The 27171-nt window shown below is 32.2% G+C and overlaps 1 protein-coding gene across 3 annotated transcripts in view; it reads left to right on the top strand.

Annotated features, from left to right (window-relative positions):
- LOC143079780 (TPR repeat-containing protein DDB_G0287407-like) overlaps positions 1-27171 on the top strand; it is a 48829-nt gene continuing 21658 nt past the window's right edge. For 2 of the 3 annotated variants that reach the window (XM_076255366.1, XM_076255365.1), the window contains exons 1-15: positions 6-367; positions 3622-3798; positions 5911-6048; positions 7286-7324; positions 7933-8116; positions 10765-10914; positions 14390-14589; positions 15863-16024; positions 20547-20651; positions 21236-21303; positions 21602-21686; positions 22700-22839; positions 23379-23441; positions 25704-25752; positions 26404-26546. In XM_076255366.1, the coding sequence (XP_076111481.1) occupies positions 98-367; positions 3622-3798; positions 5911-6048; positions 7286-7324; positions 7933-8116; positions 10765-10914; positions 14390-14589; positions 15863-16024; positions 20547-20651; positions 21236-21303; positions 21602-21686; positions 22700-22839; positions 23379-23441; positions 25704-25752; positions 26404-26546 (1973 nt within the window). In that variant the 5' untranslated portion in view covers positions 6-97. Of the gene's footprint in view, positions 368-3621; positions 3799-5910; positions 6049-7285; positions 7325-7932; positions 8117-10764; positions 10915-14389; positions 14590-15862; positions 16025-20546; positions 20652-21235; positions 21304-21601; positions 21687-22699; positions 22840-23378; positions 23442-25703; positions 25753-26403; positions 26547-27171 lie in introns of all 3 variants that reach the window. The other variant, XM_076255368.1, reaches the window with a different exon arrangement.

Genomic DNA, 27171 nt, shown 5'->3' with positions numbered 1-27171 from the left:
TTGTAATCATGAATTTATACTTTTGTTATTTTGGTTTCGATAGACGCGTCTGCAGAAATATGAACTGTTCTTTGCACTTTTTCAAAAAACTGTAGATATGACATTGCAAACAAGAGCCCTTCAAGACAAGAAAACATGTCGAATTTTCTTTTCGTCACCATTCGGCGGTATGGAGAACGAAAGGGAAGAACTGACAAGGCGTTACTTCCCCAAAATACACCACCTGTGTAGCTTACATGGTATTCAGTTTGTAGCAGTTGATATGAGATGGGGAATAACATCAGAAGCATCTAGTAGTGCTCAAGTTATAAATATATGTTTAAGAGAACTGGACAGATCAGACATATTTGTTGGGTTCTTTGGACAGGTAAACCAATCTTGTTGACATTATGATTCATGATTGTTGGATGATCTTTAATAGTTACAAGTTTGAGTCTGCACTCCAGTTAGGTGGGTATCGGGTCCGTTCGCCCTAATAACATGTTCACACTGAGTTCGTTCGCCCATAGAGTCTTTAGTCATTGACAAGGTTCAATTTTAAGGAATCCGGGTACGTTTGCACTGATTTACGCTCGCCCTAGTACCTGTTCGGCTCGATTTTTATTTTTTTCTAATTGTTGTCTAGTCGCATAATTTTAAGTATTTGAACAAAATATGTTAAAGTTTGTTGCAAAATTGACAGAATATTTATATTGCTGCAATCAATTTATCATTTTCCTTTGATTTGTAGAGTGGAATACCATGTCTTTATCTTTATTAATATTTGTTAACAAAATAATTGTATTCAGTCTATTACGAATGTATGCAGTATAACTGAGACTAGTCTCAGAGTAAAATAATAAATGATCTTGTAAATTATATGTTTCATGATTTACAGTTCGTACATCATTGTTTTTATTGATTTCAAGCTGAATATTTTATAAAAAAAAATTAATCCATCAAAAGACCAGTATCACAATAATCAGTGATCCAAATTATTTTGTTATTGAACAATTTATGATCCTAAACAAGCCATAAGATTTTAATTATTTCCATGTTCCATAAATATCAAGAATATATACCATAAACATATCTGAATAAGTTTATTCAACTTCAATGCCTTGAATATTAATACATTTTCAGTAGGTCAAACGGACCCAGGGCGAATATGTTATTAGGGCGATTTCAAAAAAGATATTTTTCAGATAACAGTTCACTTCCACCCTGGAATATTTTATTTTATTAATATATCACAATTTTCTCTCTCCATTTGTGTGTACATACATGTAGCGCCACAATTCCTGGATACTTCCACACTCTGGCAACAGAGTCTTTCCCCTACTAAAAATAAGAAGAGTCTTGGGTGCTTTGATTGGTTCAAGATTAACGAAATGCATGCCCATCCAGAAAATTTCAGTTTATTGCTGTTGGAAAGAAAACTTTTGCCAAAAGACTTACAAGCATTCAAATCCAAGAAATTGTTCATTCTTGTGAGGAAACTTAGACAAGTTACATGGTAATGGTATCAACTGAAATTTGATGCAAATATCTGAGCAGATACATGTAGCATCACAGCAACAACTATACTAATGTACTAACAACATATACTTATGACTGTAGTAAATGTTATCAAAACTAAATAAACTGACATTTTTTAATACTTTTATTTGAATTTACTTTAATATTTCATTATTTGTCTATAAGTGTGTAAATTATGAGGGGTAGGACCTTTTTTTGGACACTGGGATCAGGTGTTTTAAGTTAGGGATTTCGGGATTGACCATTTCGGGAACGGGAATTCTTTTTTCAAATTTTGGGGTCAGGATTTAAATCTATTTAGATTCGGGACCTCTGGATTTTTGTGTTTTTAAGCCCAGGATTTCAGGATCAGGACCCCTCCTATCCCCCTCCATTATGCATGTACACTAACACTAAAAAGTTAGAATGTGCATGAGAGAGCATTCTGTTTTGTATATGAGGATTAAACCTCATAATATGAAACATTTCTAGATGTGACAGAGGTTACAACTCTGCAGGTGAAGAGAATGGCACTTGAGACATATAAAATCCTTAGTAGTAAGGCTCCAGCATGTTTGTGTGACTCCATCAATGTACCGGTAATTAAGGTTTTAACATATAATTTGAGGCATCTGGGTATAGAAACATCATAGTCATAACATGGGTAAGAACTAGTATATATATGGGAAGATATCATTCAGATATATATATGCAGCCCTTTCACTCTGAAATAACTTGCCAAATCATTTCAGGCCTGAAATAGTTTTTCTCATTTTAAGAGTTTGCCTCAGTGCTGGAATGATTGGAACTGCCATTGCTCAGCCTGCAAATAGTTGAAATCTGCTTATGTCTGTCTCTGTGCATAGTTATTGGGCAAAGACTCATAGAGGTGATTGCCACATGGTTCACCTGCAGTTGGATCTATTCTCTTCTCAAGTTCAGCTCAACAAATTTTTCTATTCATACAAATCTATGTATCAAGTCTGGCTTGACTTAATATATTCATGATATTCAACAGTTATTTCAAGTCTTGCTTGCTGCACACGCTTTGTTTACCGATGATTGCTCATGCTTCATTTTATTTAGTTTTTATTTATCGTAAATATCTTCAATATTATTCTGTTTAAAATGGATCACAAGTACTCTTAATTTTAAGTGCTAATTTTTTTAAATGAATTTCTTAGTTTTTTAAAAAATCATATTTTATCATAACTTTTACCTATAATTCTTAATTTTTCTTAATGCTTATTCCAAATTTTAAGTAGATACATTTTTATCATACTTCAAGTTTGCTACATGTTGAACCAAGACTTCTCATATAAATGCACACATTTGAGTGTGTATTAAAAATGTTAAATGTTTATATTTTCAGTCAAAAGCTCTATAGCTAATGTGTTGTACAGTAGTATGCTGAATCAAAATATGATTTTTTTTTTTTTTAATTATCTTATCTAGTTTCTGCGTAGCTTCAGTAACATGTATGATGTACACCAAGGTTTATACAAAATATTCTCCGGCTACAAATCTTAACCTTATCTATAATATTGTGTTAAAACAGGTAACTTTAAAAAAAAAAAAAAAAAAAAAAAATGTGGTATGATTAAAAATGAGACCACACAATAGACCAAATGACTCAGAAATTAACAACTATAGGTCACCGTACAGCTGTCAACAATGAGCAAAGCCCATATCGTTTAGTCAGTTATTAAGGCCCCAAAATGACAAATGGAAAACAATTCCAACCAGAAAATTTATGGCCTAATTTATGTACAAAAAAAACCAAAAAACACTGAATTAACTACTTTTGGTTCTCTATTTTTTGATATTTGTGTTTTTTATGTAATCATAATTCCCACCTTTTAGGCCAAAATTGGATTTAATAATGTTCAAGTTATTTGCTTTTACTGGTAATACATGTATATACTTAATCTATTGACATGTATAAACATTTGCTTCTTTCGATACATGTATATATAATTATATATTTTTCCCACTGTCTTTCTGTTCATACTTATATAGGTGTTTAAATTGGTCCAAGTCGTCTATGGTCTGACTTGTCCTGATTTCATTGCAAAGGTTAATCTATCAAACATTTTATTTCAAAATGTTAGATATATTTTACAGAGGTATGGTTGGTTTGGTGCTGAAAACAAAGCTTTACAAGCAAACTTTGACAATGCTGTACAACATTATCCATGGTTAGATAGATTCAGAGATAAAAGTGTTACAGAATTAGAATTTCTTCATGGTCATTTGAATAACCCTGGTGACATGCCTTCAGTCATGTGTTTTAGAGATAAGGTTCAGTATCATTTATTTGTAAAATATTTAAGAAATAATTGATGCAAACTATACTTTACTGTAGTTTTAACATGGGTAGGCATTATATTCATGATTATTATTGCCTGAGCAATAGTGGGTGTGTAAGTGTAGAGCGTTTGTGTAGGCTCTTTTATGAACCTCCCTTTTTTGTTTGTTAACAAGTAAACAACTGGCAATGTTAGTTTTTCAGAGGGAGGAGATTTGAACAGCTATCATGAACAGTTGTGGTATCAAGGTCAAATATGTCAATTTCGAATTGCAACACATTATTAGTCATAATAAATGAATTAGGAACAACATGTGCATCATTTAAGAGTTTAAAAGGGTTTTGAGTTAATGAAATATATTAAATGCATGTCAATTTGATAAAATTCATTATTCTGCAGTAGTCAATATACGCATGTGCAAGAAATTTTATTGGATTTAGAGCATGGGTTTATTCACAAAGCGAAAGAAGCACGTCATATTGGAATTTAACATTTATCATTGATCACAATGGAAAACTGAATTCGTGCAGTTTCTCAAAATCAGATTTTATTTTTTTTTGGTAAATAACTTTTATTGCAGATCTATTGTTTTTACAGTCTACTTAGATTACAACTTGATAGTGTAACGAACTATCCAAACTGTGTTTTATTGTCATGGTTAATATTGTGATACATGTTCATCAAAATGTATATTTTTTTTCTTTATCCATTTTACGAAATGTTCCATATGGAATGTACACGGAATATAGTAGGAATATTGCTCTGAATTCCTACCAGAAAAGAGTGATATTCTAGTCAGACAGTAGAAGGAATCCACAGGGAAAATAGCCGAAAAATTTAAATAAGCAGGAATTTCTTAGTAGGAATATTGTATATTCTATCAGGATTATACAAATTAGCAGGAATAATTTGGTAGGAAAATAAAATTCCTACTAGAAAACCTGGTAGAAATTTTTCAAAATTCCACCCAGAAAAAAATATTTTGAGGTAGGAATCTAAAAATATACAAAATGTAAGTGTATATTCACAAATACACAATTGGGTCAATGATTTCAGTTTGAATCTCAACTAAAAAGAACAAAGGAAATTCATAGAATACATTCATTTTTAAGAAAATAGACTTTTGAAATGTATAAGGAAACTGCAATATATGCAAGCTAGAAATTATGTTTTTAAAAACATGAACATAAGATTAGCCAAAAATATTTCTAAATGAAATTAAGAGTAAATAAATAAGTGAAATTATACACTATTGTTGAATTAATTGATTACTAAATATTTTTAGCAGGCAGATAAAAAAATCATTTTAAATGTATAAGAATTACCTTAATTCTTCATAAGCCATATGTTCTTAAATTTCTATAATGTAATTGTGTGACCCTAGCTTGCAGCATTGTGTTCCAACACAACTTTTCATTCTTTTCCCCTCCAACTTTTGAATTTGTGAACTGGAACTTGCTTGATTTAACACGGCAAAATGTGTGTCATTAGCAAACAAGAATCCAGTTCAAGATAACTAAAAAGATTCCAGGTAGAAAGATTATCTGGTAGGAATCTATAAATTGATTCTGGTAGGAATTTTGTACATGTAGTAGGAAAATATATAATCAAATCAGATTTTCAAAACAGAAAAAAAATCTGTACAGACTTTTAACATTCCACCTAGGTAATAGGATTTTGGTAGTAGGAAAACAAAAAATTCCAGTCAGAATTTTGTTCATTTTCCATGTCCACCTACTTTCTATATGGAATCTTTGATTCTAGGTAGATTCCTACTCCATTCCTACTAGTGTCTTGGTGGATTCCTACTTCTTATTTCGTACGGGATATTGTAAAATTGCTTTATTTTGCTGTGTGAAGTAGAATACTCTGAAGTGACCCATGGATATAGCTTTATATTTCACAAGTTGTCAATGTTTAGTTTATAGGCTCAATTATGCTACTATGAATTTTCTGTATTACTATTGAATAATATTTTATGTTTTCCTATCATCTCTACTCAGAGAAGTTTATCATTGTCAGGAAAATCTTCCTCTCAGGTGTCTGCATGAGATTTGTACTGTACATTGATCTTGATAGTTGATTCTTAATGACTTGATTTTAGGCTTATGATGACATAAAAAGACAAGAAGGTTCAGACATTGGCAATAAGAAGCAAGTTTTTAAATATTCAGCAGAGAGTGAATTATCTACACAGTTAATGGATGATTTAAAGAAAAGAGTCCAAGAAACAAAAGAGAAGGTATTTTATAAATAAGAGTAAAATAAAGAAGGGCAACTTTTAGGCCAGGATTTTTTAATTTATTGGTTTACGGATCCGCCGACCCGATTTTGCTGATTTCCAGAATAAAAATAAAATTCACTTTTCACGCTTTTTTATTCCCGCCGACCTTAACAAATGCATTATCCCTGAAAAATAATTAAAATATTTTTTTTCCTGAAATGAAATGCATTAATCACTAACAAAATTGACAACACTTTCTGGTGTGAAAAAAAACCCTTCCAGTTTATGTTTCTAAATATAGACAAATCAATTATAACTGACCTTGAAATGTCGTTTGCGCAAATAATTTTGCGGAACGAAACTTGTGTTTAAAACCAATTACACAATAAGTTCGTTTACCTTATTTGTCATCAGTCCGTAAGATGCATCATCTCATAGAAATAGACTTGTCCAAATGTGGACAGGGTGAAGGCATCAAATTAAAGAACTGAATATTAACAAATCATTAGGAATTTTCTTGTTTTTATAGGTAATAAAAAAAAATGTCGTTCATTTGGATAAAAAAACGGGAATGCAAGACAACAGATTAACCCGATATCGTTTTTCCAGTGGACGATTCTATTAGGTTTTTGACACGAGTGTTGAAACTTATTTTTGTACGACGTTTATGCATTTTTTCTTTATCAGTTTTCGTGCTTGAAGATCATTATTTACCAAGTTTTCTGGAATTGATTAAGAGCTACGCGAATCTATTTTTCTTGTTTCTGAAATGATGATTTAATTTCGTCTTTGTCCGTGCATCCCCTTTTTTTTACTGTAAATTACTAGACAATGTCATGCGTAGTTTATAACAGCTGAGCAATAATATTTCATCAAACTAAAATTTTAGAAATGATGATAAAATAGCATAACAAACATATTGCTAGAAAGGTGAAATATATATTGATTTTGCATATTTTTTTGTCATCAAAGATGATTTTTTTTCTTTTTTTTTACCGACCGACCGACCCGACTTTTTCATGGGGAAAATCCGTAAACCAACAAATTAAAAAACCGTGGCCTTACATAGATATTCAGTTTGTATAAGCTTATCAATTGACTTCTGTTTGATTAATGTCCAGTGGCAGTTATTTCATGCCTATACAGGACATAAGTACAAGTTAATAAAAAAGAGTTTTGATTAATATTTAGTCGTAGAGACATTTTTATATTTTCTGAATTATTAGATCATAATATTTATTCTGATATTTTTTAGACACTTGGTGTTTATATGAATTACAAGACACCAGCTGAGGTAAGGTTGACATGTGTTTGAATTACATGTGTTCGTCAAGTATAACTGTATAATTTAGTTTGCATAAAGATATTAATTTAAGATTATTTATACATCATATGATTTATAGAATGCTTTAGACCAAAAATTTAGTGAAAAATTAAAAATATTACTCTAAATACTTATTAAAGATACCAGTCTTATAATTTGATATGCTAGATGTTCAATTCTTCAATATTAGACTTTCTAATTATTAGATGACCTTGTTTTTAAACTCACAGAGGTATTGATAAGTAAACATAGTGTTTTTGTCATTTTAAACGTGCACATGACTTTACCAGTTTACTAAGATAACCAGTTTTCTGCTGAAGGTTTTTGTCCTTTTCTGGCAATCCTGCAGCCTTTACCTTAGTAAGATGGCTGCCAAGATATAGCCATGCAAACATGTTGAAAGTGGTAAACACCAAAAGTCAATAATTTTTAAAGTTATTTGCATGTATGCATATATAATTTTATATTCTGCATAGAATAATACTGACTGTTTGAAACTGTTTTTATGTAGGAGACTCTTTATGTAGAAGGCAATTATCATTTCATGCTGTGTATTGCTAATTTACTTCTTTTGACAGGGTGCAGAACTCATGTTCAATGACATATGGAAATATTTAACAGAAGTCCTCTTGAAAGATGCTGAGGTTGAATCTAAATCAAGTAGAATAAATTCTGAACATGATGCTTTCCTGTCAAACAGAAGTTTACTTTATGTAGGGAATGAAGACTACATAAAGAAGCTTACAGCTAATATTAATTTAGGTATTTCATATCTTGAACATTTTGATTTGTTAAGACCATCTTTAAACGCAGGTGCTCTGAGCTCATGAATCACATTTTTATAGATTTCAATATGCTCTTTTACACAACCATTTTTCCTAGTGTTTTCATTAGCTTACTTCTATCTACAGGGGTGTAGCTAGGTATTCAGTCAACTGTAGGCACCAATCGGCAGGGGACCTGCTCAAGGCCCCCAGCAGGTCCAGGGCAGAGCCCTGATAGGCAAAGCCCCCTGACGGAAAACGGTTTTCAGTGTTTTAGCTGCAAAATTTTTTGTACAAAATATTAAATTTACTGGTTATTTAATCATAATAATTATAATATACATGATGAAAAGTTCGAAGAATTATGAATAATGTACCCTAACATCCGACTGGTGAATTAAATAATGCAGTACAATCTGTAATATAAAAAAAATATTTACAAAATGCATTGGCCAGCGTAGATCGGCGTATCCCTTTAATTAAACAGTACACCCTGTTTGGTATTATCATATCTATTCCGTTATGATTGATATATACGTTTAGCTTAATTAATAGTACATATTGACGATCCTTCATGAAAAAATAGGTACGTAAACACTGATACTACTATATAATAGAACTATCCTTTTGGCTAGACATCAGCCATCAATCTTTTGAATCTTAAACCTTCACCCTAGCCACACAAACACATACAGACATAGTCGATGCCTAACAAATTTCAAGAAATTCCTATTTCTTTAAATTATATCCTCTACTGTAAAATCCCTACCTGCTTATGAATTTTGAATAATTGTGGCCATTACAAGCAGATTTGAGAGTACTCAAAATTACTGGAAGCCAGTTGATTGATTGATTTTTTAACATCCATTGTCAAATATTTATGCAAGTTCAAGACCGTTGAAATTTTTTTTTTACAATAAATACAACTTGGAGTTAGGTCCTATGATAGGTGTCGTCCAGGACGAAGGTCTGGAAATTTAAAAATGCATTGGAAAATGAGGGATTATTGGATAGGAGCAGAAATTTTGCCTTTTAGTAGACCAACCAGGAACTCCTCAAAGAGTTGCATTCTCTCTACAACTAGGCATCAGATTTAATGTCCCCATTGTGACCAGACGTGACTACGTATTTTTATATCCTGCACAGCTAAACGGACGACCAACATTGGCAAGTTGGGTGAAGACAAAGTGGAAAGCTAGTTGAAAACTAACAACAACTAATTAAAAAACTCATGTGTCTAAGTTGAGGTTCATTCAAGTTTTTGTTGATAGAAGTAAAGTGATCTGAACCAAAGTTCTAGTTTATAGTTTCTATACAAGGTAAAATCGTAAAAACATTCAATTCTATCCAATATTCCATTCACTAAGGACGAGAGACTAGTTAGTGTACACATGACATTTGATAATTAAAGAGTTTTGACAACTTCACCGGCTTTCATATACGGTAACAGATAACGTTGTTTATTATTTTTTTTTCATAAAAAAAAATTATTTGTGAAAATATTATGTGTAGGTACATGCCTAAAGTGCCTTACAGCAGCTACAACCCTGATCTAGAATAAGATTCCTGAAAGGAAACTTTGAATAACCAATTTATTTGCTTTTTTTAATCTAAATACTGAAATGATGAATGCATACCAATTTTAAAATAGTAAAATTTGTATAATAATTGTTAAGTATTGATGTATTTCTCCAAGAAAGTTATGTTATACTTTCAGCTAGTTAGATATATTTAGAAAATGTTTTCACATAAAAAGTCATCCCTTTTTGAAAAATTTCAACAGACAAAGTTATTACAGAAGGAACATTATTTACAATTTTAAACTTGATATCAGAGAACTCTTCATAATCAAAATTTAAATAATGAATACAGGGCAGAATACAATTTATATATCTACTGAGTAATTGAACATAAATCCAAAATTGTATGTCTTAATCAGTGAAGTTCATAAAAGTTTAAAGGATGACTCCATTATATCTTACCAAAAATGAAGTAAGTTCAAGTTAAATTTGTCTTTTCCTCTCATTTGATATCATAAAAAAAGAGTGAAATATTTTCACCTGACAGCAAGATTATAACACTAAAATTGCTATTACATAAAGGTGTCTCACCCAAGGATCCTGAAATTTTTCTACACAATTTCAGTGATTTTGAAATGACTTGAAAGTTCAGGCCTTTTTTTCTTAAACTGTTGAAATTAATCACTCTAGATCCATGCCATTCATGCACAGGGGCTTTTTTAGTGGATCAGAGGAGGTTTTACTATCAATGATGTTGGCTATCCTATGTAAAATATAAATAGCGACTACCATTGACAAAAAAACTCATCTTTCCACTGAACAAGCCCCTGTGAATCATTGCATCAACAAACTTGTATTGACTGGTTTTAGTGCATATTCTTCAAAAAATTACTAGTTTTTTTCTAAAAATGTTCAATAACATTTAATTGAATGCAAAAGTAAGTTGAAATGATTTAAATGACTTTAAACAGTAGATTTCTCAGGAATTACCAACATTTCTTCCATTTTAAGACTAAATAAAAAAAAAAAGAAGTTTCAAGTTTATTCTAAATTACAAATTGTTTCAACGAGGCATTATAAAGTATACAATTCTTATTGCATCAACCATTATCTATTATCATTGTAGAGAACCCAGTATGTTATGCTATAACAGGCCCTGCAGGAAGTGGGAAGTCCTCACTATTGTCCTCATGGTTGAAACAGATAAAGTCTGATGCTACCTACTCAAATCTGTGTGTGGTTTATCATTTTGTTGGTGCTGCAGAGGAGAGTACAGGTAGAAATTTTAACTAAAATTGAGAATGAAAATTGGAAATGTGTCAAAGAGACAACAACCTGATCAAAAGCAGAAAAAAGCCACCAATGGGTCTTCAACACAGAGAGAAAATCCAGTGCCCTGAGGCAGGCTTCTGCCAGTCCCTAAATAAAAAATGTGTACAAGTTTAATGAAAATAGATGTCACACTTAACTCCAAAACAGATAAAGTATATACTATGATCCAGTCTACCTCTCTTTGATTTGTAAACCTATTTCTTGTTTGACCTTGACCTCATAGGCTTTTTTAAGACCAATGAATATGTGAAGACACCACAAAAAGAAGCCTCTTCAGCTTAATATGAGCTTAGATCTATTACTGCTTGAATAGCAAATAGATGTAAATGTTTTGAATTTGTATTTATATTTAAAAGCCAACTTTAGTTCAGAGGGAAAGAGTTAGTTGGGCTTTAATCTAAAAGAATAATATATCATGGTCTTTATTGGTATTCTCCCTAGGTTGATATGAGATAGCCTAATATTCTTTTATGATAAACTAAAGATTCATTCATCATAAATGAATCGAGTACATAAACATGGGGATCATAAACTCCAATATAAGGATGTAACTACATAACTAATGCCAGTATGGTCTACCATTGTCAATTTGAAAAATTGGACCACAAGGTTATTTACATACAAAAAATGACATGGTTCAAAGTAGACACTTTTAAATAACAAAGAACTATACGTTACAAATGATTAGCAGTTTATACAATATGATGAGAAAGTAAATATTGCTATATTTTATGGGTTCATGATCATCGATTATTGGGATTCAACTTCTTGAAATAAATTGAATACATATACATCAATAAATATAGAAGATAACATTTAAGGACTGATGACATTTATTTTTAGGACTCTAAAAGGCTAATAACGGGGACAGATATTTAGTCTAACACATAAAGGGTTTTTGTCGAGCCTTCAACTCTGAGGTTAAAGTTTTTGAAATTTTGATCATTTTCTTAAACTATTCTGGATTTCTACCAAACTTGGACAGAAGCTTGTTAATGATCAGATAGTATCCAGAAATAAATTTTGTAAAAAAAAATGCAGTTTATATGTATTTCACTGATAAATGGACTTAGTTTTTTTCTGCCAGGAAATATTACATTCACTCTGTGGTTAAAGTTTTTAAAATTTTGATAACTTTCTTAAGCTATCCTGGATTTCTTTTTAACTTGGACTGAAGCTTGTTTATGATCATAAAATAGTATCCAAAAGGAAATTTTGGAGAAAAAAAATCTTGTTTATCTGTATTTTACTTATAAAATGGAATAAGTTTTTCTGATAGTTAACCTTACATTCACTCTGTGTTTAAAGTTTTAGAAATTTTAATAACTTTCTTAAACCATCCTGGATTTCTACCAAACTTGGACAGAAGCTTGTTTATGATTAAAAGCTAGCTAGTATCTAAAAAGAAATTTTGTAAAAATGTATTTCCTGTTTTTCTGCAGTCTGCAGTTAAAGTTCTTAAAACATTTATTAGATTCATAAATTAGGCGCGACACTGGGTACTGCTGAACCCTAACAAATTTTTAATGAACCTTTTAAAAATTAGCCATAAATGTCAGAAAGGTATAAACATTTTTTTTACATGTAATATCTGTGATCAATGACATGAGAGAAAAAAGAAGTTTCGTCGATATTTGATTTAGTTTATTTTCCCTCATTCTGCATACAAGCCATAGAAAATTTGTTATTAGTTGAACATCTTATCTTTTGGTTCACTTTTACCTACGAAATCCATGAAAAATAGACCCCTTTCTTATACTTCCCCAAAAGTTTATCAATTAAGATGCCTTGATGATGTCATTTACCTGTAAAGGGGGTTGCCGGTATACTTGCATTTTTAAAGTTTATCAAGCATCTTAGTGATCATCATTGTGCAAGAAAAACTAGAAGTAATGTTTGTTCTGATGGTACTAAGTCAAAATTGACCCAAACAACACCATTGCTGATTGTCAAATGTTAGAGTTCAATTTGCCAAATAATTCCTTCAATATGGCATCATACTTTTTCAACCGTTTTCTCAACATGGGTAGGAAGTGATGATCCCCCTTAAACACACGAATGATATTTATTAAAACCAAAGTTTTTGAAGGAAGTCTAATGAACTATTATAGTATTCTATGAATAATATTGATAATGAAGCCACAGTATTAAAAATCAAAACATGCATCTATTATCAGAGCTCTGTATATTTGTTATTTTACTAAGTGTGAATTGATAAATATTCGTTGGATACTAATTAGGGCCCCGCCAAAGGCGAGTCGCCCTATAGTGATCAGTCTGTCCGTCCGTCCGTAACACTTTGTGTCTGCTCCATATCTAGAGAACCATTATGATTTCATACTGTATACTTTACATGTTTATTAACCACCACCAGAGGGCGTGTCATGATGTATGTACAACTTCCTAGGTCAAAGGTCAAGGTCAAAAAACTTTGGTTTCAGTTGACAACCCTGTGTCCTGTGGTGAAGATCGTGTCCGCTCTATATCTTGAGAACCGTTATGATTTCAAAGTTTATACTTGACATGTATATGAACCAACACCAGAGGGTGTGTCATAATTTATGAACGACTGCCTAGGGCAAAGTTCAAGGTCAAAAACTTTGGTTTCAGTTGACAACCCCATGTCCTATGGTAAAGATTGTGTCCGCTCTATATCTTGAGAACCGTTATCATTTTAAAGTTTATACCTGAAATGTATATAAACCAATATCAGAGGGTATGTCATAATTTATGTACAACTTCCTAGGTCAAAGGTCAAGGTCAAAAACTTTGGTTTCAGTTGACAACCCCATGTCCTATGGTAAAGATCGTGTCCGCTCTATATCTTGAGAACCGTTATCATTTCAAAGTTTATACTTGACATGTATATAAACCAACACCAAAGGGTGTGTCATAATTTATGTGCAACTTCCTAGGTCAAAGGTCAAGGTCAAAAACTTTGGTTTCAGTTGACAACCCCATGTCCTATGGTAAAGATCGTGTCCGCTCTATATCTTGAGAACCGTTATCATTTCAAAGTTTATACTTGACATGTTTATAAACCAACAACAAAGGGTGTGTCATAATTTATTTACAACTTCCTAGGTCAAAGGTCAAGGTCAAAAACTTTGATTTCAGTTGACAAACCCATGTCCTATGGTAAAGATACAATTTTTTAATGCACATTATTCACAGCGGGGCCCACAGAGATGGCTCCCATCTCAATGATATCTAGTTTTCATGGATTTCAAGGGTACAGGAGAACCATGAAATTAAAATGTTTAACGAATAACAAATTTTCTACAAGAATGTAAGCAGAATTTGCCAAAACCATGAATTTAAATATCCAGGAATATGCAAATTTTCCTCAAATCATAAAAATTGGTACTCAAGAAAATAAATGAATCACTATTTCAGTCATCTATTTTATACCTATGCAGATATTAAAAGTATGCTGAATAGGTTAATACAAGAACTGAATAATCAGGCAGGACACACGATGGAGAAAGAACCACAACAGATGGTAGAACGTGTTAATGAGTTGGTTGTTTGTTTAGAGAGAGTTATAAGCATTGGGAAAACTGCAGTTCTGGTTATTGATGGAGTTGAAAAAATCAAAAAGTCCACCAAAGTGGAGAAGGTATTGTTGTACTGCAATTAGGGTTTTGTCTGGTTCTTTATAAATATTTGGGAAGGCAAGACATAGGTGTAAATGTCAAGGCAAAGGCTATGAATTAAATATGAAAAAAGTAACTTGTTCCCTTATCCCCACTTTCAGCGACACACACCGGGTATGTTCATGGAGGTTGTAAATGCTATGGCATGGATGTATAAGGTCAGGAGACAAAAGAAGGCACCACATATTAGGTCTATCTTTTTTTGTCTACTGACTTTATTTTAAAGAAGTCTCTTGCATGCAGAATTAGTGTTAATAACAGATATGCATTGTGAGTGAATGACCACAAAATAAGTTCCCATGATGCTTGTTTCTGACTTGTCTCTTTCTAATGATTGAAATGTTAATTGTAACTGAATGTATTTCAGGCATACCCTGTTATATATTTCATACTTTGATTCCACATATGATTAGTATTTTGTCAGTGGAAAATTTGCATTAATTAAACAACATGAAACTGTTTTTAGTTCACCTGGCCCGAAGGGCCAAATGAGCTTTTCTCATCACTTGGCGTCCGTCGTCGTTAACTTTTTACATTTTGAACTTCTTCTAGAGAACCACTGAATGGATTGAAACCAAACATGGCATGAATGTTCCTTATGAGGTGCTGACCAAGTGTTGTTACTTTGTAGCCGATCCAGCATCCAAGATGGCCGCCAGCGGGGGACTTAGTTTAACATAGGACCCTATGGGAAATGCATACAAATGACTTCTTTTAGAGAACCACTGAATGGAATGAAACCAAACATGGCATGAATGTTCCTTATGAGGTGCTGACCAAGTGTTGTTACTTTGTAGCTGATCCATCATCCAAGATGGCCGCCAGCGGGGGACTTAGTTTAACATAGGACCCTATGGGAAATGCATACAAAAGTCTTCTTCTAAAGAACCACTGAATTGAATGAAATCAAGCATAGCATGAATGTTCCTTTCCTTATGAGGTGCTGACCAAGTGTTGTTACTTTAAGTCAAATTTTATATTTTTTTATATGATTTCAAAAACCCAAGTAGAATCAGGTGAGCAATACAGGCTCTTGAGAGCCTCTAGTTTAAAAATCTCACAACTGTGTGATGCATATATCGTAATTTTGATGTCAATTTTCAATGATTTTTTTTCAAAAATTGAAACTGCACAATGTCAGTTCCTTGTGTTGTATTTCTATAAAGAAAAGAAGTTCACAGTGAAAGGTCAGACAAAGTGATACATTAAATATTCTGTATGTACTTTTAATTGTAGCCGTTGTACTGGTTGCCAAAAAATCTTCCTGCAGGAGTAAGAATGGTTATCAGTACAAAATCATCAGACCATGAAAACATCAAGGAACTGGTTGAGGAAAGGAAATTCCAACAGATTGAAATTTTACCCCTGACTGAATCTGAACAGAAAGATCTAAGTGAAGTAAGAATTCATTTTGTATTGATTCTGTTGTAGCTTGGTTGTATTCATATTTTGAATACATGTACCATAAAAATGCAAAAGTAATGATATGTTGTTATATATTGGTTGTTTCATTATAAGTATATGTATATTGAACAGTGATTTCTTTTTAGGAAAGCAAATCATGTCTGTATATAGACCTTCAAGAATTCTCTTTAATTTTACTTAATCATTTTTTTGGTGTGGGGGGCTACCCTTTACCTTTCTGTCTGTACATACTGGTACTTTGATTTTGAATTAACAGTATATTTTAAATAAATTGAATGAAAAATAAAATTGAATTATATATTATTTTTTATGCCCCACTTTGTGGTATCATGTTTTTCAGTGTATGTGTACATATGTCCATTCATTTGTTTGATGTCTATCCTGCTTCAGGTTAAAGTTTTTGGCTAATTTTTTTTTTGGTCTAGATAGTTTTTGATCAAGTTGAAACTTAGTACACTTGTTCCCTTTGATATGATCTTTCCAATTGTAATGCCAAATTGAGAGTTTTTACCCCAATTTCACAGTCCATAGAAAATTAAAGTGCAAGTGGGGCATCCGTGTACAATGAACGATTTTTGTTTAACAGTTATTTCTTTCAAATGTAAACCAGATATAAGATGAGTTCCTTGTTCTCAATTTTTGTAGAAACACCAGGTATTTCTTTTAAATAACTCTTGATAAAAGTAAAATAGTCCCATAAGTCCACCTTACGAGGCTTGGTATTAATATGTATATATATAAATATATATAAGTTTGAAAAATTACATCTAACAGTGTTAGAATTAGATTTTTGTGCTGACAAATTTTTGTACCTCAACAGAATTTTATCTCACACCTTTGATAAACTACAGCACCAATTGCTTAGCCTCATTTCCAGCGCTATAGACCACAGCACCACATCTGCTATAAAATATACTTCAATAGTCGTAGTGATACCTTGTCATGGAAGGCCAATCTAGAGAAAGACACTCACACAAGACATTTTTTTAGCTCACCTGGCCCGAAGGGCCAAGTGAGCTTTTCTCATCACTTGGCGTCCGGCCTCTGGCGTCGTCCTGCATCCGTCGTCGTTAACTTTTACAAAAATCTTCTCCTCTGAAACTACTGGGCCAAATTCAACCAAACTTGGCCACAATCATCATTTGGGTATCTAGTTTAAAAAATGTGTCCAGTGACCTGGCCAACCAACCAAGATGGCCACCATGGCTAAAAATAGAACATAGGGGTAAAATGTAGATTTTGGCTTTATCTAAAAGCTATAAAAAGTGATAATTATAATTTAAGGAGGCTCGAGGGTACAAAAATTGAAACTTTTGTTTTTTCATTACAAATTTTATTTATTACACTATTAGTTGTTACTTTATGATATGGTACAAAAATCAACCAGAAAAAGCAATTCATTTTGGCCCCAGATGACTTTTAAAATGTTTATATCATTGAAAAAAGCTCTAAATTATCTCCCTTTGGTAAAAAAATGCAATTTTTTTTTTCATATCACTTTTTAGCTCACGTGGCCCGAAGGGCCAAAGTCAGCTTATGCCATCACTTGGCGTCCGTCGTCGTCTGTCGTCGTAAACTATTTCAAGAATCTTCTCCTCTGAAACTACTAGGCCAAATACTTCCAAATTTTAACTGAATGTTCCTTAGGGTATCTAGTTTATAGATTATATCCGAAGTTTTGATCTATCAACAAACATGGTCGCCATTGCTAAAAATAGAACATAGGGGTCAAATGCAGTTTTTGGCTTATAACTCAAAAACCGAAGCATTTAGAGCAAATCTGACATGGGGTAAAATTGATTATCAGGTCAAGATCTATCTGCCCTGAAATTTTCAGATGAATCAGACAACCCGTTGTTGGGTTGCTGCCCCTGAATTGGAAATTTTAAGGAAATTTTGCTGTTTTTGGTTATTATCATGAATATTATTATAGGTAGAGATAAACTGTAAACAGCAAAAATGTTCAGCAAAGTAAGACCTAAAAATAAGTCAACATGACTGAAATGGTCAGTTGACCCCTTTAGGAGCTATTGCCCTTTATAGTCAATTTTTAAATTAATCCAAACTTGGCCACAATCATCTTTTGGGTATCTAGTTTAAAAAATGTGTCGGGTGACCCGGCCATCCAAACAAGATGGCTGCCACGGCTAAAAGTAGAACATAGGGGTAAAATGTCAAAAACCAAAGCATTAAGATCAAATCTGACTGTGGTTGAATTGTTTATCAGGTCAAAATCTATCTGCCCTGAAATATTCAGATGGATCGGACGACACTTTGCTAGGTTGCTGCCCCTGAACTGGTAATTTTAAGGAAATTTTGCAGTTTTTAGCTCACCTTTCCTAAAGGAAATGTGAGCTTTTCTCATCACTTGGCGTCCGTCGTCGTCGTCTGTCGTCGTTAACAATTTTTCAATCATCTTCTCCTCTGAAACTACTGAATGGATTTGGATGAAACTTAGCATGATTGTTCCTTAGATTATCCTGCACAAAGTTTGTGCTTCGATTTTTGATCTGTCAAAAAACATGGCCGCCGTTACTTAAAATAGAACATAGGGGTCAAATGCAGTTTTTGGCTTATATCTCAAAAACTAAAGCATTTAAAGCAAATCTGACGGGGTAAAAATGTTCATTAGGTCAAGATCTATCAGCCCTGAAATTTTCAGATGAATCAAACAACTCATTGTTGGGTTGCTGCCACTTAATTGGTAATTTTAAGGAAATTTTGCAGTTTTTGGTCATTATCTGGAATATTATTATAGATAAAGATAAACTGTAAACAGCAAAAATGATCAGCAAAGTAAGATCTACAAATAAGTTAATATGACCAAAATTGTCAATTGACCTCTTAAGGGGTTATTGTCCTTTAATGACAATTTTTCGCAATTTGTTCATCATATTTGCTAACTTTAAAAAATCTTCTCCTCTAAAACTACTCAACCAAATTCAACCAAACTTCATTTGAATGATCAGTAGGGTGTATAAAATAAAGTTTGTGTTTTATTTTCTATTTCGTCAAAAAACATGGCCGAAGGCATTGTTTACCAGGTGAGCGATTCAGGCTCTTGAGAGCCTCTTGTTTACCTCACCTGGCCCTTGGCCAAGTGAGCTTTTCCCATCACTTTGCGTTCGTCGTCTGTCATCCGTCCGTCGTCGTTAACTTTTACAAAAATCTTCTCCTCTGAAACTACTGGGCCAAATTAAACCAAACTTGGCCACAATCATCATTGGGGTATCTTGTTTAAAAAATGTGTCCGGTGACCCGGACAACCAACCAAGATGGCAGCCATGGCTAAAAATAGAACATAGGGGTAAAATGCAGTTTTTGGCTTATAACTCAAAAACCAAAGCATTTAGAGCAAATCTGACCGGAGTAAAATTGTTTATCAGGTCAAGATCTATCTGCCCTGAAATTTTTAGATGAATCCGACAACCCGTTGTTGGGTTGCTGCCCCTGAATTGGTAATTTTAAGGAAATTTTGCTGTTTTTGGTTATTATCTTGAATATTATTATAGATAGAGATAAACTGTAAACAGCAATAATGTTCAGCAAAGTAAGATCTACAAATATGTCAACATGACCAAGTTGGTCAGTTGACCCCTTAAGGAGTTATTGCCCTTTATAGTAATTTTTTACCAATTTTTCGTAAATTTTTGTTATCTTTTACAAAAATCTTCTCCTCTGAAACTACTGGGCCAAATTTAAGCAAACTTAGCCACAATTATCATTAGGGTATCTAGTTTAGAAAATGTGTGGCGTGACCCGGCCAACCAACCAAGATGGCCGCCATGACTAAAAATAGAGCATAGGGGGCAAATGTAGATTTTGGCTTATAACACTTAAACCAAAGCATTTATTGTAAATCTGTCATGGGGGTTAAATTGTTTATCAAGTCAATATCTATCTGCTGTGAAATTTTCAGATGAATCGGACAACCCGTTGTTGGGTTGCTGCCCCCAATTGGTAATTTTTAAAGAAATTTTGCCGTTTTTGGTTATTATCTTGAATACTATTATAGAGAGGGATAAACTGTAAACAGCAATAGTGATCAGTACAGTAAGATCTACAAATAAGTCAACATGACCAAAATGGTCAGTTGACCCCTTAAGGAGTTATTGCCCTTTATAGTCAATTTTTAACAATTTTCATTAATTTGGTAAATTTTTGTAAATTTTTACAAAATATTTTCCTCTGTAACTAAAGGGTCAAGTTTATTATAGATAGAGAAAATTGTAAGTAGTAAGAATGTTCAGTAAAGTAAGATCTACAAACACTTCATCACCAAAACACAATTTTGTCATGAATTCATCTGTATCCTTTGTTTAATATTCACATAGACCAAGGTGAGCGACACAGGCTCTTAAGACCTCTAGTTTAGGTGTGTGAAGATGTTATATTAGTATTTATACACAATGTATTTTTGTTTGTCAGCAATCTAACCTAGCAATTTATATTTCATATATATGCTCTCCTATATTTTAGTTTATTTCTTTGACAGAAAAGTCTGATGCAGAGTGGTAAACAACTGTCACCACCTCAGATGGAGAGGATAGTAGCTGCTGAGGAAACAAAAAACCCTCTCTACCTCAAAACTACACTTAATGTAAGAATTTACTATTGCAGAACAGTAATCAGAGATAAAATCAGAAATTTTTGTTTAATCATGGAACTTAAGAAAACTATTATTAATCAAGACCTTTTACAATACTCCTAGATGCATATGTCAAGCTAGGGTACAGAAATGTATTAAATTATGTCTAGAAATATCAAACTCGATAATAGTCTTTCAAAATTACATTGATTAAGAGATATTTTCAAATAGAAATAAGTAGACATGGTATGAGTGCCAAAAAGACAACTCTCCATCCAAGTCACAATGTGAAAAAAGTAAACCATGATAGGTCAAAGTATGGCCTACAGCAAGCTATAAAGGACCCCGATATTACTAGTGTAAAACAATTCAAACTGGAAAACCAACTGTCTAATATATGTATAAAATTAGATAGGCGAAAAGCTTGTGAATCACATCAAACAACCACTACTGAATAACAGGACAGGTTCAAACAAATCCAGCGAGTTTAAACGATGAAATAGGCGCCAACCATCACCCTAGTCTGAAAACATATCTCATATGATCTTAAATTTGATGGTTATGCTTGAGAGAATCTGCATTTATGTCTTTTCCAGGAATTAGTTGTATTTGGTCATTTTAGACTGTTAGACAAGAAAATTGATTCATTGATATCATGTCCAAGGTAGGTGCATGTCAGTAGAACTAGAAAAGTTAAACATTTGTCTGAAAAACAACTATTTTGAGACTTCACATTATTTAATAGTATTTAAATAAAGACATAGAAAGTACAATTTGATTTATGATCTTGTGTAAATATTTTCGATTATGGCATAAGAATACCAGGTTGATGAGATTTCAAATTTGATTTTATGAATGATCTGCCCCATTCCACCTTGTGTCCTTTGGATGAAGGACTTCATTAAAATTTAGGTGAAATTTTGATTGTTTGTTGCCTTTAATTTAGTGACCTATTTTTTCAGTGTTGTTGACTTATTTGACAAAGTTTTAGAAAGACTAGAAGATGATTATAATGTGAAAGAATATACACAAAATTTAGTGGAACAGGTATAATAACATTTATATTATAATTAAACAGACTGTTAATTAAAGAATATCGTTGATCATCTCAATGAGATTGATTTTCTTGCTTGAGCCAGTACAGTGAAAGTGAGAAAAGCAATCAAGTTGAGATGACCAATGATAATCTGTTTATCGCTATTTTACCTAGCTTTGACAATATTGTTATTTTTATGTTAATTTCATTAACAATGGCAAATGCTCCCTTAGTTTCTAGCAATAATTTTTCATACCACTAGACTGTGCTTAGAAAGAAAATAATCAGTTAGTAAGTTCAAAGAAAAATTTTTAAAATAGGAATAAGCATATTTATACAATTTGATACATATTTTTGTTTGGGTTTTTACAGGAGGCTATATAGCCATGTTAAACATCAATTATCTTTATCAAGTCTTTTAATTGCATTGCCTTGTTGGTAAATTATTCTTTATTGTAAAATTTACACAAATAGAAAAACATAATACAGGAATTTTGCCGCAAAAATTATATTATTTTACTTTCTGTCTAACTTCAAAATTGGTGCACATAAGAAAAATAATAACTACATCAATAGTTCAATATGAAGAATATATATTTTGATGCATTTTCTCTCACAAGGATGTTGCCCATATTTAAGGAAGGTAGGGGTTTTATTTTCATCAGATACGTTTAAGATAAGAAAACTTCACTTTTTTAAATAACACACTTTCAACTTTTTGACAGATATAATATAAGGTTGAAATTGTGTTTGTCTTTTGAACATTATAATAAAAAAAGGGGTGAAAAACACTATAGGGATATTCAAACATATAGGCAGAAAATGAACTGACAATGCGATGACATTTAAAATATTCATTTATAATCACTTTAACAAAAAGTATTTGACTCCATTTGAAAGGTAAATTAAGATACAGGATTTCAGAATATAAAAGTTAAGGCTCTTTGGATGCTATTAGTAGCAAAAAGAGGGACCTTTGACTCTTGATGATAAAATCCATTTCTACGGTTTTATACAATTTCAGGCATTATGCTCCATTTGTTTGTCAATCGGAGGATTGTCAGAGACAGATATAAAGGCAATCTACAACATACCAGCCCATATTTGGTCATCACTATACTTTGCTTTACAAACATACATTATAGAACAGAATGGAATAATAAGGTAAAAAAATACTTTCTCTAAGCATTCACAGATCTTTGATTAATAAGATTGAAAAGTTTTGCTCTTGTCAGTGGCTGATGAGTACATTTTATTAAAATAAGGAAATATGGTATGATTAATAATAGGATAAATCTCCACCAGAGTTCAAATGATGAAGATAAAAGAACTTATAGGTCAACGAACAGTCTTACAATAACTTGAGACAGCCACACAAAATAATAAAGAGAAAAACAGACAAATTATAGTACACAAGACACAACATAGAAAACTAAAGACTTAGCAACACGAACCCCACAAAAAACTGGGGAGGATCTCAGGGTATAAAGTGGGGGTACACATGTTTTTTATCACTCACAATTTTAAGATTTTTTGTTATATAGATATTATGAATTTTGTCATCCTGTCATAATCATGCTTTGGTGGAACATATAACAAATTATTTCCGAAGTTAACCACAAATGTATTTCAATTTTTTGAATTTTGAAAAACGAATTAAACTGTGGCTATATATTTTAATAGAATGTATTATATACTGATAGGTTTGCATTCACTGAGTTGGAAGAAGCAGTTTCAAAACGATATCTAAAGACAAGCAAGGACAGGTAAATATGTTAACCCTTACAATGCTGGTCCAGTCATTTGATGGGTTGTGGTGCCGTTTTCAGTTTTAGTTCCATGGTTTCAAAAAGGGACTCTATACATTTTTCATGGTATTCAGCGTATCTTAATGAATAAAGGTATAAAAATTCAGACTCAGACATGTTATGATTCCACAGTAACATACATTTTGCACTCAAAAATGCAAGTCCAGGAAATATGTACATTTTTTTGTAGTCCAAAAAGTTCCAAACAAGATAAAATACAACACTGCTAAGTGTTTCCAGAAAATAGGGGTTAGAAATGATAGCTTCTCAAGTTCTGAATTTAGGATCATTTTTAGTCAAACATTATTTTTTTTGGTAAATTTGTGTCTCTTTTTATACCACAACAGCCACTAACTACTGCAACAAGGCATGGTATTCCTTAAACTCGTAGGGTAAAGTTTCTTCCCTAGGACCACTATCTGGGCAGAACACAAAAAAAAATAACTTTCCAGCAATTTACCTTTGACCTGAGACTCAGTAGGTCAAAAAATTGGTATGTCACAAAATTCTCCAAAAGACAGAGGTTTTCCAAGAGGAAATGATCACGCCAAGCCATCTACCCCAACCTGTGATTCCCTACTTTCACTGTATTATTAACAAACATTACTGACCGTAGCATTGACTGCTTTCAATTTTCAAGATCTAAAAAGTGAAAAAGAAATCCATTATTAACATGAAGACTAATGATAAGCTTTTTTTTACTGTAGACCGGTAGATTTGGGTTTTTTATGCTCCATTTATGGGCATTATGTTTTCTGGTCTGTGGGTCCTTTTGTTCGTCTGTCCGTCCGTCCTTCGCTCTAATCGTCCGTTCGTCCATCTGTCCCACTTCAAGTTAAATTTTTTGGTCGAGGTAGTTTTTGATGAAGTTGATGTCCAATCAACTTAAAACTTAGTACACATATTCTTTATGTTATGGTCTTTCTTATTTGAATGCCAAATTAGAGATTTTACCCCATTTTCACGGTCCACAGAACATAGAAAATGATAGTACGGATGGGGCATCTCTGTACTGGGGACATATTCTTGTTTACGTTTATGTTCCGGACCATATGAGTATTTGGACCATATGGGTATGGTCATGACCATATGGGTATATACTCATATGGTCAGACCATACGCATATGGTCCGACCGTATGCGTATGGCGGGGTAATTAACACTCTGATACAGTTTACTTTTAATACTTCTAAACTCTTCATATGATATGACCATATATTAAAAAGACGCTATCATATCATAGGTAATTTTATTATTATATTATAATAAAACGATTAGCTAAATAAAAATTAAAAGTTTCACACAGTTAATTTTACTTACTTGTCAAATCTATAATAAACACATTTTATACCAATGGTCATTACCGATTTGTTATTACGAGTGAATGGCAATATGTCGACTTCAAAAAATAAATTCCAAAAATTTCTTAATGAACTGTTACACAAGAAGTCACTGGAAAGTAATATAGTTTATTTAAGTTATCTTGTGAGTATGGTGTATCTAGAGCTTCTTAAAAACACCGTAGGCATATCGGAATTGCCTAAGACCTCGGTATTACTGTTTGCAGCTACAAAAAGCCTAGCTTTTCACTTGCAAACAAAATGTGTAAATGAAAAAAATCATGCACAACCAAGATTTGCAAATGCAAAAAAGCTATGATACCGTGTGGAAGTAAATGTTACCCTAAGCCTACATGCAAGAATGTAATTAGCGATGAAAACTCACTATGGCATAAATATTTAATTTTTACGTACATTGTACATGTAACCATCATTATTTTTTTTAAATAAAGTTTTTGTATTATTGAAACTTTTATAATGTAATTTAAAAAAAAAATACCTATATGGTCCAAATACTCATATGGTCCGGCCCGTTAATAACCAAACGAGTATTATACTCATATAGTCCAAATACTAGTATGGTCCGGAACATTTATATTAACAAAATTTTGTACTATTGTCATGGTATAATGTCAGACACTGAGAAGACAAATTATGTATCTCATAAATTAATGCTGGACTTGTTGAAACAAAAAAACTACTAATTTTCTTAAAAAGTATTGAGAACCATTTTAGGGTGGTAAATTGGTTTATGTGCCTGTTGCTCTCTGTTATAATCATTTTTCTTCACAAAGCATACAAACTTACTTTTTAAATATTTTATTCATTCATTGAATATTGATTGTATATGTCTTATGTATACTTTATCTATATTTTTCCAGGGAAAGATGCCTTTTGGATCTAATACGATACTTTGAAAGTGAAAAAGAGGTGAGTCACAAATATGTTGTTGATTCAGAAATTTACCTGCATTTAAGAATTGAATAGTTAAATAGATCAATGAACAAAATTTCGACATTTTTTTTTATAATTTCTAAAATTGCTGCATAAAATGATTCTGTCACAATCAAAATTACCAGCTAGTTTTGCCCAACATATCCTGTCACAATTTTGTAACTAATAAAAATATTGTATTAATTTCTGATTTTTTAGTAATTAGAAAAAGTGTGACCCCTGCTCTTGAAACATAAACTCGGAATACAGCAATACTTTTTTTTTGATATTCATAATAGTATCTTTTATGCTATGAATGATTCTTAGTTTGGGTAAGGATTCTTGATCAAGACAGCAACCAATCACCAAAATTAACCGAAAAGACAGCTAGGTGTTAACATGTAGACACTAATTTGCCCAAGTTTACATGTTTGTGGGTAAAGGACAGGGGGCCAGAAGGGTCAAATTTGCCATTATTTCTGAAAAAATGACCAGAATCACTTTTTGGGAAAGAAAATTACATTTGGAAAAACAAATTTCAAAATTTGACTTTTTAAAGATTAAGAACTCGCAATGTTATACACCAGACTCTAACCATCCAAGTTTGGATCTTTATTTTACAGGTAAAAACTATTTTTCTTTTTGTAGAAACTACCTCCTGCCTTTGATCATGATAAATTCCTAGAGAGCAAACTGGCCCATGAGCTACCATGGCTGTACTTGAAGTTAAACGACATTGAAGGCTTACAGAAGTCACTTTTAGATCTAAAGATATTCAATGTATTGTTCAAGTAAGTTTTGGTAATTTCAGTACACTGTTAATTCAATATTTTTTTTGCATTTATTATTCTGATCCTATATCAATGGACAAACGAGTGAGGTTATTCATTATGATTTCAGGAAATGGTACTTACAAATAATGCTATCAAAATTAGAAACATTTGTTTTTATTTTGCATAACCTATTCTGTTTCTATTTTTACAATAATCGAATTATCGCAAACATTATTCAATCTTGTAGCATTGTTTCATTACTAATTTAAAGCCTGAGTTTTGTCAAGGAAAATAAATGTTTTCCTTATTTTTTAGAGGTCACATTAAGACATCCATGAGTTCTAGATCACAGTTAAAGAATGCATTTAGTTTGATAGTTTTATAATTCAAATAAATTATTCACTAAGTTTCAGAGGGGGGGGGGGGGGGGGGGGGGGGGGGGGGGGTAAAAAACTTAGTTAAAAAAATGTGCACATGTAATATGATTGTATTTTACTACACAATTTTCACTGTGTCAGTTAGGCCAGGGTTTTTTAATTTGTTGGTTTACGGATTTTACCCATGAAAAAGTCGGGTCGGTCGGTCGGGAAAAAAATTAAAAAAAATATCTTGCAAGACAGAAAAATATGCAAAATAAATATAT

Source organism: Mytilus galloprovincialis, chromosome 6, assembly GCF_965363235.1.
Source record: "Mytilus galloprovincialis chromosome 6, xbMytGall1.hap1.1, whole genome shotgun sequence".
NCBI classification, from domain to species: domain Eukaryota; kingdom Metazoa; phylum Mollusca; class Bivalvia; order Mytilida; family Mytilidae; genus Mytilus; species Mytilus galloprovincialis.
The sequence above is the reverse complement of the archived record's forward strand: the minus strand, read 5'-3'. Positions and strand labels throughout refer to the sequence as shown.